This window comes from Eptesicus fuscus, chromosome 4, assembly GCF_027574615.1.
Source record: "Eptesicus fuscus isolate TK198812 chromosome 4, DD_ASM_mEF_20220401, whole genome shotgun sequence".
Lineage (NCBI taxonomy): Eukaryota > Metazoa > Chordata > Mammalia > Chiroptera > Vespertilionidae > Eptesicus > Eptesicus fuscus.
In genome coordinates, this window is record NC_072476.1 from 103,921,144 (window position 1) to 103,934,834 (window position 13,691).

Here is a 13,691-nt window from a genome sequence, read left to right on the forward strand (position 1 = left end):
ATCCATAAATCATGCAGACAAGAAAACCGAGAGTTGATCCCATCAGGCGGGCATTGGCCCTCCCTAGAAAGATGGGGGAAAGCCTGGTAGCGAAGGGCTGAGGATGCCTGAGGGTGTGTTCACAGTCCAGCAGGTACTGCTCATGAAGCTATTTATTTCAAAGGTGAAGCCATGGCTTCTGTCCCCACAAACCTGGGCTCCTGATTTAGCCTCAAGAAGAGATGCCCATTTACTCTGAGGAAATTACCTATAGCTTGTAAGTTTTATATATCACATGTACATCTACTCAGTATTTATCTATCTATCTATCTATCTATCTATCTATCTATCTATCTATCTACCTATCGAGAGGGGGGGGCCAGTGCATGAATTCATGCATTGGTGGGGTCCGGCTAGCCTGGCCAGGGGGAGGGGACATGGGTGGTTGACCGGCCTGCCTGCTGGTCGAACTCCTGGTCGAGGGGACAATTTGCATATTAGTCTTTTATTATATAGGAGGATATACACTGAGTGGCCAGATTATTATGCGTTCAGAGATCATAATAATCTGGCCACTCAGTGTATACATACACACACACAAATATAACCCCTCTACATATATATAATATGAAATAATGAGGCTCACACTGAAAGTCTAAGTGCTCCATTAAACATAAAAGAATCTGCATCTTAGGGGACTTATAGAAGTTCATAAAATCACCACCTATCTTTCTGACACAACCATAATTCTTTAGCTTCATCGTGTAAAACATGACCATGTGAAACCAATGCAGCTTCCACACATCAGCTAAAATGCCCACAGAGGTGAGCTACAATTATTCCGTCAGCACAGGAACCAGACACAGAGGCAGTGCAGTATCAGACTGCTTGGGGTCAGATTGCCTGGGCTGAACTCGTGCTTGAACTTGCCTTCACCAGTTATGTAAATTAGTTACATAATTATCCTTGGTGCCCTTACCTAAAACAAGGTAATAATGAACTTTCCTCTTAGCACTGCTGTGGGAATTAACTGAGGGATTAACTATAAAGGAGGTACAACTGGATCCACTAAAATGCTCTAGTATTATTGCTGTAAGTTGGTTTTAATTCTGTCTGCCACATGCCCAGTGCACCTGGTGGCTAAGCTGAGGGACTGTGCCTCACCAACTCTTGGTGTCCTGTCTGTCACAGGGCGAATGCTCAATGAATGATCACTGACCGACTCACCAGTATCACCCCAGCATCAGTCAACGCACTGCAGACCCACCTGCTGTACTGATCAGATTTAAATTTATTAGCATTAGAAGCACAAGAACTAGATCACTAAGGTTTTTTCAAGTAAGGTTTTTTCAACCCTATCTTTTGAACATTCACCATTAAAACCACTAATATAGTAGTCCTCTTACTTTATACAAGTTTATGCCACCGTGTCTTATTCCTATTGCTGAAAACATCTTAAACAGTAGAATCCTCTTCTAGATAGTTGTCTGGACTCATCATGTAAAGTACTCTAGCTTCCACAACTTCCTTATGCAATGGAACTGCTTCTTTTAGGCATATATTGCTATAAATCCTATTCCACATGTCTGTTTAGTTTGTACGTCTGTTTAGGCCTCAGGGTGTACAGTAACTCAACTTGGAGCCAATAGAAGTTACCAGTTATGTGCCTTTTCTATGGGATCTCAACAAGTAGATTACTGGTGTTTCCTCCCTAATGGCTTTAAACAATTACTCTCCTCCCATTAAACAGATGAGAGCACTGAGGCCAGTGTACTAAACTACCAAGGCTGGTGCTGCCAATGCTGTCAGCGCTTTGCTGACATTGACACCTGAACCATTTCTGTGCACAGATCCCCGTGTGCCTTTGGCCCCAGCACCCGGCACCGTGTCTCTGCTGGCTGCCCCTGGGCCGCTGGAGCCCCCTGGACCTGCACTTGGAGAACGAAGAGGGTCTAGGAACTTGCATCCTCCTGGGGTCAGGCCTGATCTGGACAACTTGAAACACTGCTTCCAAAGTCACTGAGAGAGATACCTGCCCCCTGCAACCCAGCCCAAGGGACACGACCGGATAGCGCATCCTTGCTTGGTGTCTCCACCCGTCTCACTTCCCTACTCCCAGATCAGTTTTTCCCTGGAACACTTTCCAATAATTTACTTGCATTTGGATCTTTGTCCCAGCATCTGGTTTCTGGGGAACTCAACCTAAAAAATGGCAGAGCTGGGACTCAAACACAACTTTTACAAAGTCCAAGGTTGATGCTCTTGACTGCTTTTAAAAAATATATTTTTTAATTGATTTCAGAGAGGAAGGGAGAGAAATAAAGAGATAGAAACATCAATGATGAGAGAGAATCATTGGTTGGCTGCCTCCTGCATGCCCCCTCCTGGGGATTGAGCCCGCAACCTGGGCATGTGCCCTTGATTGGAATTAAACCCGGGACCCTTCAGTCCACAGGCTGACGCTTTATCCACAGAGCCAAACCAGCTAGGGCTTGACTGCTTTTCCTGACCGTGGCAGAGGAGAAGGAAACAGGAATTGGATATGACCGGTACAGAGACTTGCTTACTGGCCTACGCCCCACTCATCTCTGTGGGTTCTCTGAGCACCAGCCAAGGCCATCTGACCAGCTTCTCCTCCCCTCCATGGCTCTTCCATGGCTCTCTATGCCCTCCCAGTCTAAGCTGCTGGCTGCTCCAAGGAAGTGATAGCTATGGGCGGGGTCACAGCAGCAGGGGACATCATGCATAACCAAGTCAAATGCAGAGCTAACTGAGCTCCTGGCCACTAACTGCAGAAATCAATCAGTAATCTACGCGGACGTTACTGAATGCCAAGTGTGGGCTCAGCGGTGGCCACAGTCTCCTTACTTCATCTTTGTCTTCCAACTTCTGTATTAAGGTGTTAGTTGACCCACTCTGAACCAACATATTGAAGAAATCACCCCCAAAATTCAACATGGAATAGTTTCATTTTAGATACAGCTCATGCTAATGAAAGTGCTTAAAATCCTTCTATTTTTGTCTTTAATATCCTCTTAGTTTCTCCTTAAAATAAGTTTTTACACCTCAGAATACAGGTATTTAGCACTCATCCAATGAAATAAGACAGTGGGGTTACAGTGGGGAGTAGCCAACCTTTTTGACTTTAACACTCACAATGTGAGCTTGACATGCACATATGGCCAGGAGATAGAGGCACAGAAGTTCATCTAGCTCCTTCCATTCCTCGACAAGAGCTTTTCAGGAAGTCAGGCTCAGACATAGCTGCACAGGGGACTGAGACCTGGTCAACCATGCTTATGAGGTTCAGAGTGAACGCCCACACAGCGTGGTGCTGGCACGCTCAGAGGGGAAGTCAGGCACAGTTATATAACAGCGTGTAAACCTAGCCAGGGGTGTCTGAGCATGGCACATAGGGTGCTTCGCTGCATTTCATTCCCCGAAAGCTGATCTGGCCAAACAGGGCCGCAACACTAGGCAGGGCTTTTTGATTGACTTCCCCCATCTCTCTGTTGCCCTACAGTCATCACAACACATCCTTCATCAGCTGTTGTTCAGAAAAGCTTGGTGCCTCTTGCTCCAACCAAGGAAGCAGCTGGGTCAGTGGCTGGGTATAGGAGGAGATGTCCTAAATGTGAGCCACAAAACAGTCCTTTCCTATAAAATGACCTCTCATTTTTAGAGAAGCCAAGGGTCCCCAAAATACAGCATGGTAATATCACCAATCTCCACTAATGTGAACCTATTAATACATACACATGGCAATGGCTATCTAGAGGCCAAATATCCTACTCAATATTTTCTCCTTACACAAATTTGCAGTGTTCTACTGGAAGATTAGGGGACACACAAAATACCAGTGTTTCTCAGATTCAGATATTAATAAATTAAGGATTATATAAATGTAACTTGGGTTATTAATTTTGAGAGTTTCATACTTTAAGATGGGCTCTCATTGGAAAATTGGAAAGACCTGCTATTCAAGGAATGGGGCTGGGAAATGGAACCAACTATTCATGTAATTCCTAATCAGGGCCTTTCATAATCTGAAGCTCAATGTCCAAAGGGGCAGAGAAAACTTGGATTTGAAATCTGCAGGTCTCATGATACCTCACTATGTCTGTCAATATTTGAGGAAATTTAATCAGGTACGCAGGGCACAGATAAAGGTGCTGCCTGCTGGGGAGGGGGGGCGGGGGGTGATGGTCCTGGGTAATTGGTTCATTCAATGCAGGATGATGGCCTGTGGCTGGTGCACGGGGTACAGAGTTCAGTCACCTGGGCAAAGGTTGACAAAACTTAGGCTGGGCATCAGGCTCCCTGGCATTGGTGGGGATGGCAAAGTTCTGGCCCTGGTGGCATCTGAAGTAAATAGTCGGAAAATAAGATCATTCCTTCGAAAGGGCAAGTCCATTAGTCAGGGCTTAGGGTAGGACACAGGGATGCTTGGGGTTTCTTGGAGGGCACTGGTCCTGGATTCTATCAATGTACAGCTATTTCCAGACCCTCCTCCCCCATGGAAAGGGATGCTAATTCAACCCAGCCCTGCTCTAAGACTAGAGATAGAGAGCATCAGTGACAATTGTGGAGTACGACTAGGAAAGTCCCAGGTCAGGATGTAGATGCTGGTTCATTCATTCACTTAATAAATCAGTAAGGATCTACTCTATATGACAGAATGCTAGAGGATATGGATGCAGGGATGCAGAAAAATCCTCGTGGATTTAAAGGTCTAGTGAGTTTTAAATCCATAACAATTTATGACACAGGGTATGCAGTGGTGGTTTTGTCAATCACTTGAAAAAAATGACATTGCATGTATTTCAAGCTTAGTCCAGACTTTGTCACACAACTTGAAACGCAGACGTCATGACAACTTCATCTAGAAGAGGGACACATAAGAAATATCACCTCCTTCCTCCTCTCCCCCTCCCTCCGTCTACCCTCTGTGTCCTGCCTCTAGGTGAGAGCTTCTATATCAACACCCCGAGACATTTCCCCCTACATGGTCCGCCATGCTCTGATACCTACCAGCCTGCCATGGAGATGGAACATAGACACTGTCATTAGCTAAGGTCAAGGCTTAAGGCCAGTAAGTCATTATGTAAACAGAAGCAGAGATGCCAGATGCAATCTCTGATGAAATAGCATGGATTCATTTTGAACAGATTTGGTAAATGGGAAACTCAGACTTGCAGCTGAGGGCGAAGAAGCGCTCGAGCCCTGGGCCTCCTGGTCTGTACAACAGGCACCAGACAGGGCACCACGGGCTCCTCTGTGTGTGATCAGTTGCATCTGATTTCAAAGCGTCACGTTCCCCATGACCACACCTTTAGGTTTCCAAGGCCTGATGATGAGGAAGCTTCGCGTTGGGTTTGAGAAGACACTGTAGACAGCATTCCTTAAACAGCCATTTGGGTGTTCCTGGAAAAGCCAAAATGGCATGGGGGATGCCCACTACTTGTGAAGATGAGGATGATCCTTGGGGTTGTGGCTGCTGGTGACAAGTTAGGTGCACAGTACCTTGGGTAAGCAGACAGTTACAAGGAGCAAGGCTGGGCTTCATTTTAGCCTCTGAAACGCCTAAAATTCTTTATCACATAGAGATTAAGGTTGATGCTTAAACAAAACGAGCTCTGAGAAAATAACCCATTGACTCAAGTTCACAGTGAGGAGAAAATCACCAACCACAGTGTCTTCCCAAGAGGGTTTTCCTGGGGGAAGGTGCTGAGTGCTTGAGGGACCTGGGTCCCTTGTTGTGGAGGGTGATCTCAGGCAGAAGCTGGCTGGCCGGCCTGGCCCAAGCTGGTGGGGATGTCTGCACAGATGAACCTGAGTTAGCCTTAAGCCAGATGCAAAAAACTGGGTGTGGCCATGAACAAGAGCTGTGGCCAGCATTGCACATCAAATGTCAACCTCGTGCCCAGCCGGTGTGGCTCGGTGGTTGAACACTGACCTATGAATCAGGAGGCCACAGTTTGATTCCCACTCAGGGCATGTGCCCAGGTTGTGGGCTCAGTTCCCAGTGTGGGATGTGCAGGAGGCAGGCAATCAGTGATTCTCTCTCATCATTGATATTTCTCTCTCTGTCTCCTTCTCCTTTCCTCTCTGACATCAATAAAAATATATTTTTTAAAAATGTCAACTTCGTTCCTGTCTACCCCATGACCAAAGCCCTAGTTTAGGCTACTGAACCCATTTCCCATCCCAGCACTAGCTCTTGTTCTGTAACGGTCGGGATCTAAGGCGGAAGATTAAAAACAGTTTATAGTTGGCTTGTATGTGTGCATTGAACATTCAAGGTTCGGAATATCCTTGAGCCATCCTGATCCTTTTATTAGCAGCTAGCTGAGGCACAGACCCGATCACTCACATTGCCAGCTTCTTTTGGGGGTGAGTCACTTAGTTACCGTTCAGGCCTAGCTGACCTCTCAGATTCTGCCCACTGCACAGTTCTGCTTCTCCCAACTCATCCTACATATATTTGGTTGCATTCAGTGAGGTAACGCATACTGTGGAAGTATATGTCATAAATGTCCACTGACTTCATGGGGAGGAAGCTCAGGCCTGTGTCTGGGCTGTGGCCCCTCAGTGCACAGCAGCCTAAGCCATACCAGAGCCACACTGCAGAGGTGAGCGATGGCTGTGGGACCCGGGCTAGGTGCAGGTGGGTGTTCTATTGTGTAAAATAAGGTGCTTGGGTTCTATGCTGTCATCAGACTCAGTACGTTTCCTCCTCCAGAGAGCTGTTGCGTGCAAGAACCACCTCACTGCTAATCGGCTGAGCTGTGCTCCAGGACTTCACTGCATTAAAAGTGAGTCATTGCTGATATTGAGAACATCAACGAAAAATGTGGAAACCTAGCACTGGACGGAGTAGGAAAGCTGACAGTTCCTGAAGTCAACATCCACACGGAATTGGACTCCAAGCACTGGTGATGTGTCTCTTCAACATCTGTCTGTGATCATCTATTTTTCACCACCATGGTCACACTTACATCATCTCTCTCCTGACCTATTACACCCATCTTCCTCTACATCCATCTCCTTCAAATTCACTTTCATTCTATTACCAGTATGAGTTCCAAAGTGAAAATCAAACAGTATTGGTACGCTGCTTAAAACTCTTCCATAATCTAAGGGGACCAGAATTAAAATGTTGTGTTTTTTTTTTTTTGTCTTTCTTCTCTTCTACAGACCATAAGCCTCTTAAAGGAAAACAAAAATATAAATTCCCCCTTGAATCCATTACAGTGCTCGGTAAAAACATGCTGAAAGAGTGTTCTGTGTTATTATCTCCAAAGGTCTAAGCTCATATTCCATTGGCACCAGACAGACAAGATCAGAAGCTCCATAACCTGGCCTGCTATGGCCTGCTCAAGTCCGATGTCAAAGCTGTTTGTGATACCAGGAGGACCAGGTGATGTGGGGTTGCTGATGTGCATGGACTCAGGCTCTGGCACTGGAAGACACTGTAAGATTGCTCCTGGCCTCCTGGCGACAGGAGAGACGACAGCATCTAAAACTCTGTGGCGTCTCCGTCACGTCCGGTGAATGGGAAGCCTTGGATTGTTTGCTCCTCCTTGAAAATATTTAAGAGGCACACTCTTTACTGTCTCCCCTCTACAGCCATGGCTCTCATACCTGCTGGAAATAGATCCTGTATGTCTTGGCAGCCGCTCAGGGCTCCGCGAGCTGCAACTGTAATGGGGCAGGGTTTATTTAGAAAAATAGATGTTCCTTCTAGTGAGCCATTATTTCCGATCTATTAGCAATGAGAACTAAAGTGTCTCTTCTTTCATACAAGTGCTGTGTCAGTTTGCATAGGTTTATGGAAATTGTCCAAAGGTATACAGAGAACATTGTTTTGGGGATCCTGGTTTCTTCAGGACATGGCATCTCACTCCTAGTATATGGTTCTTATCTTGAAAGGAATAGAACAATGAAGAACCTTTAAATCTTTAGAGTGATAATAATTATGTGCTTTGCCTGCAAGCCACACCTAATATATCCTATATAATAAAACCCTAATATGCAAATCGACCGAACAGCAGAACAACTGGTCACTATGACGTGCACTGAACACCAGGGGGCAGACGCTCAATGCAGGAGCTGCCCCTGTTGGTCAGTGTGCTCCCACAGGGGGAGCGCTGCTCGGCCAGAAGCTGGGCTCATGGCTGGCAAGCACAGCAGCAGTGGTGGGAGCCTCTCCTGCCTCCACAGCAGTGCTAAGGACCCCTCGGGGGAATCCCAGACTGTGAGAGGGTGCAGGCCGGGCTGAGGGATTCCCCCCCAGTGCACGAATATCATGCACTGGGCCTCTAGTATATATATAATTACATATTTAATATAATATTTATATATAATGTACGGACAGACATACATATATTATATGTAAATATTATATATACTATATATAAATATTACACACATACACACAAATGTTCTATCATGAGCTTAGCACTTTTGGCTGGCCTACAACTCTGAGAAAAACCATGACTTGCAGGATGTGGCATACACTTCTTCTCTCGTCTCTTCCTCTCCAAATACTAGCCATGGTGAAGGCCCAGTAAGTCTTATCTTCTCCACGAAGCTTTTATCACCTGTAGGCCTTCTGTAATTTAACTCCAATCTATTGACCTAAGTTTACTTCCAAAGGGAATAGTTACAATTACAGTGCTCATGTACAACACAATCTGGCAAAATTAATCCTATTCCTTTCACAAAGTAGAGGCTCAAAACATATCTTTGGATATTGAATGTGTGAACTGGAACCATGCATTGCCTGGAACAGCGCCCTGTCCAGAGTAGAAACCCAACTACTCTAGAACCTGTTGTCTGTGCCACCTTCTGTCGATTCCTGCGCATGTCTGTTCATGCTGCTCCCTTATCACATCAGCTTCTCCTATATTCCAGCTTCTGTGAAGTTCTCTCTACTATGCTACAGTCAGAAGTGACCTTCCTCTCCTCACTCGTAAAGACTGCAGTTTGGGCTACTATTTCCGTAGTTAATCAACATTGTTTCCTACTGTAATTCTTTTAAAATATATATTTTTTATTGATTTCAGAGAGGAAGGAAGAGGGAGAGACAGAAACAATAATGATGAGAAAGAATCTTTGACTGGTTGCCTCTTGCATGCCCCTTACTGGGGATCAAGCCCGCAACCCGGGCATGTGGCCTGACCAGGACTCAAACCGTGACCTCCTGGTTCATAGGTCAACACTCAACCACTGAGCCACACTGGCAGGGCCCTACCGTAATTCTTTGTGTATATCCTGATCTCTTAACTCATGGTAAGCTCCTTGAGGGGAGAATCACTGTATTCCTCAGAGCCCTAAGTGCAATCTTTGAAAACATAAAGCTCTGAAAAAAATATCTGTCCATTGAATTTGTTGAATTAACTAGTCCGGTCCACCTTGATTCTTTTTCAGAGCACCTTCACCATTAGTATCCGTCACACCATCTAGACCTTCAAGCTCTACATTCTCTCATTAATTCCTAGGAGTTCCTCACATCCCAACTAGACTGAACTTTTCAGGCAGGCCAGCTCCCGCCTTAGGTTGCTGAGGTGGGAGCATCCAGCAAAGAGGATGCTCAGGGGTGGGCTAACAGAAATAGAAGAGATAAGACTCATTTATAACAGGCACTCCTCGGAAGAAAATTTCCATCCATCAGATCTGTAAACACACTCCTCATTAAACTCAGAAGGGGCAGTTCTGAAGCGGCCAGTTGACAGTTCGACCCCGCGAAGACCCCCGGAAATGAGGCGTTGCTGGTCACTCCTGATTCTGGAATAAGAAATCTCCCCGAGACTATAACCTGCCATGGGGAGCAGGTGGAGAGACTAATGTGCAGGATGAAAGACGAGGCAGCATCTATTGCAACACGAGCTAAGACAATGGTGGCACTGTTCAGTGTTTAGTTCTTGTTAAATTTCCCATAGGGCAATTAGACTTAATAAAAAAGCCTCTCAGGGCCAGTATATATCTAATTGCTCATCTGCCCAGGCACGAAAATCCCTGCTCAACACTTCAAGTGCCAGCCTTCCCCAGGCACACACATCTGTCATCTCCCCCAGCTCCCGGGCGCCTTTCTCCGGGTGCCGCATCCCAGATCCCTCACCCAGCAGAGCGCTTCTCTGACTGACCAAACGGAATTCAGATGAATGGGTGGCGAAGTACACTAGAGTTTGTTTTGTTTTGTATTCCATTCTCACCTGTATTTTTAGTCTACCTTGTCCATTGGGAGAGGAAATAAAAATAAAATGATTTGGCTACAATCCGGCCCGGGCAGAAAAAGAAACACATGGCCCATGGATGTTATCTGACATTTAATCCTCGTTCTGTCATGTGATCGCTTTGGATAAATCCATCAGATAAATGGCCAGAACGGCACACTCATGCTCAAACACGCCTCTCCACACCTCCTTACAGAAACATCCAGCACCATCCCTGACAATCCCCAGGCCGTTTTAAGGAAGAATTCTGGAGTAGCCACGCACTTCAAAGGAATGCTGGTTAGCCCACTGAGAGGGAAAAAGGAGCAGGAAGAAATTTGTTCCTTTGCTAAATTCCTTACCGTGTGCAAGTGCTGGCTGGCTGCCGGATTGGTGTTTATTATCAAGCATTGCATTTTCTCATGCCCTGCTCCTCCCAAACACAGAAACGAAGCAAACCTACAACTACCAGAAAGCAAAATCAAAGGGCACACACGGAGCCAGCTAATGGTGCTGCTTTCCCCCACTTTCCTCATGAAGCTAAAGGTTTATGTCCAAGCTAAAATGTCAAAGCCACTGAAATAGAGGCTCTTTGCAGATTTTCTAGGTCTAAAGTGTAACTTGAGTTCATCTTTCAGCTGGGGATACATTTTTAAAGATACTTCTTTAGAGATTTCATTTGCCATAACTTTCCATTTCACAGGTTTTTAAAATCCCCCAAGCCTTGCCCAGTGGTGTGAAAGTCACCTTAATGAAGAAAGTGGAGAGCAAAGCGCTGTGATTTTGGAATGGCGAGGAGCCCGCTCGTAATGCCTTGGCTCGGAACCAGGGTCTAAAGCCGGCCCTGGGAAAAGCTGCTGAAACGCGGCCTGCGATCCCTCCATGTCTGACTTGCACAATGTTGACATTATGACACCAGAGAGACCCAAAAATATTTCAAACAATTATGACTGCTTTTCTATAAATATTTCTCCATTGCTTTAAGAGATAAAGTAACATATTTTACCTTGCTTGTGTTCTTAGTTACCCTGGTCGCCCTCAGCAGCTCACTACTATGGATTTATTTTGGGCTCAAAGGTCAGGGAGGACTTCTGAGGGCACCACCTCTGCTCTGAAACTCTCGTTTCCAACACGAGCTGCCCGGTGAGCAGAGGGGCTCAGCTACTCTTAAAGCAGCCACTGCATGTGGCGTCACAGCCTGGAGACAGAGATGGCTTATGCCCTCTGCGGAAGCCCAAGCCGGGAAAACAGCAAGTACAAGACAATCTCTGAAGAAGTTCCCCACCTCCTTCTGAGCACAGTTTACTTTCTGGACAGAAAAATTCTACTTCTTTCTTCCTCCCATTACCTTTTCTTGGTCCAGTTATTTCTGCTCTGAGACATATGTTTGCATAGTTTGACTTTTCCACCAGGAAACGGGTAAAACCAGGAAGAACTACAGGGATGGCCCAGCAGGCCCGGGACTTCTGAGTGTCTTATTCACTATTTCAGGTGTCTCTTCCTTCAAACATAGCCAGATGGTCCCCACCCAGAGAGTAAGAGGCAAAATGTATTTGAAACCTGCAATTTACACTCTCAGAGAATATGACTAAGAGGCCTTACTTCTGAGCTCTGCAAATAGACTATGGTATCCTTAATCACACAGGAGCTAAGTGATCAGTAGGTTAATAACCCCTCAGTGTAATTTCAGTGTCTTTCCCGGAGCCCGAGGACCAAGAGACCTGGTTTGCCTTCACATAAATGCCTACAGCATGATTTGGGGCACTTATTTTTGATGTGAAAACACCAGATGCCAAAGCTGGCTACTGTGTTTCCTGTACAACATCCACAGAAAAGTCCTCCGAGTTTATGATTCTAAAGATACGCTTCCTATTTGCCGCTACTTAAAACGTAACACACTTTGATGACATCACCCCAAGAACTGAGATTTAACAAATAAAGTTCACTGTTATTTCAAAACACTGCGGGTGGGAACAGGGAAGTAGAACTCACCTTCACTCCCAGAAAAAGCATCACTTGAGCCAGCCACTGCCAAGGTCAACAGCAGCTTCCAGAGATCCATACCTGTAGGACCTGCAATCACACAAAAAAAGCAGAAGATGAAGCCAACGCCGAGCAGACCATGATCGCTAAATGCCGTGTAAAGGCTGCGGAAACCGCACGTGAGCTGACATGCATGGCAGTTCTAGAGCAAACCCTAGTCATCTCCCAGGGTCCCTGAGTCTCACAGTGTCATTCTTTTCCTGGGAGCCAACAGCAGGTTGTAATCAAGTTTCCTCCCGGTGGGTGCTGCCCTCAGGAATCCACGGACACTAGAGATCTTCATATCCTGGCCCGCAGCCACAGAACCACCCCACGCATTGCTCCTATAATGGGGCCAGTGTGGTTCGCTTTAATGGAACCAGGAAATATAAAAACCTTCCATCAGTGTCACCAAGCACAGGGCCATAAAATGAAAAGTGAAACAACCTCCTGCAATCGTAAAAGTTCTCCAGAGTGTTTCCCAGTGAACAAAAGAGCTCAGTGAACACTCACACTACCCAATACCGTGCTAACAAGCCATCCTGCGGAGGTGTAGCTGGAGGGCGGCACAAAGAAGAGAAGCAAAAGAAAACAGAACCTGTGCGCTGCCTCGGGGCCCTCTCCAGCATCCTCCAGGGGCTCTAAGGAGTTTTAGGAGGAATAAGAACACCTCAGGCTCACAGAAGGAGAAGGGTCCGTTCATGCCTCTAGCCATTGGGAATCCCACGTGTGGCCACACCTTGACCCTCCAGTTGGATGAATGGCGGAGCAGATCAGCATGCCTGGCCAGCATCCACCTCTGCCCGGTGGAAATAAGCTTCTTTGGGGTAAATAAACAAGGTGTCCACTTTAAGACCTCTCAAGGGGCGAGTTTGGGCTGATTTAAGTGAACTCAGCAGACTGCCCTTTGGAGAGCTGTTGCTACATCTGACCACTAACTAACGCCAATATCTCCCTGAAATCACCGAGGCACCTGATCACCACACGCAGAGCTCCATCAGGGCCCTTACTGGCCTCATGCTTGTTACTGTGCACTCTCGGCAATAATGAAACAGCCCTGCTCACTACCCCGCACCAGGCAGAAATGGTGAACAAGAATGTTTTCATGGGTAATGGGATGGCGTGGTCCCCAGGAATGGCTGCATCATTCTGAATCGGTATAGAGTGTCTCAGGGTCTATACTTTCATTTTCAGACAGTGGGTAACCCACCATTGTTTTTGTTCCATATGCTTTTTTCCCCCTTAAATATATTTTTTATTGATTTCAAAGAGGAAGAGAGAGATAGAAACATCAATGATGAGAGAAAAATCATTGATCGGCTGCCTCCTGCACGCCCCCTACTGGGGATCAAGCCTGCAACCTGGGCATGTGCCCTTGACTGGAATCGAACCTGGGACCCTTCAGTCTGTAGGCCAAGCTCTATCCACTGGGCAAAACTGGCTAGGGCTGTTCCATATGCTTTTGTGCTCTTA

At 46.2% G+C, this 13,691-nt stretch overlaps 1 protein-coding gene across 6 annotated transcripts in view; it reads right to left on the minus strand.

Annotated features, from left to right (window-relative positions):
• GHR (growth hormone receptor) overlaps nucleotides 1-13,691 on the minus strand; it is a 213,743-nt gene that overhangs the window by 98,609 nt on the left and 101,443 nt on the right. For 5 of the 6 annotated variants that reach the window (XM_054715288.1, XM_054715289.1, XM_054715290.1 and 2 more), the window contains exon 2: nucleotides 12,189-12,269. The exons of the other annotated variant lie outside the window; for it this stretch is intronic. In XM_054715288.1, coding sequence (XP_054571263.1) covers nucleotides 12,189-12,269 — 81 coding nt within the window. The remainder of the gene's footprint in view (nucleotides 1-12,188; nucleotides 12,270-13,691) is intronic. 6 annotated transcript variants of the gene reach the window in all.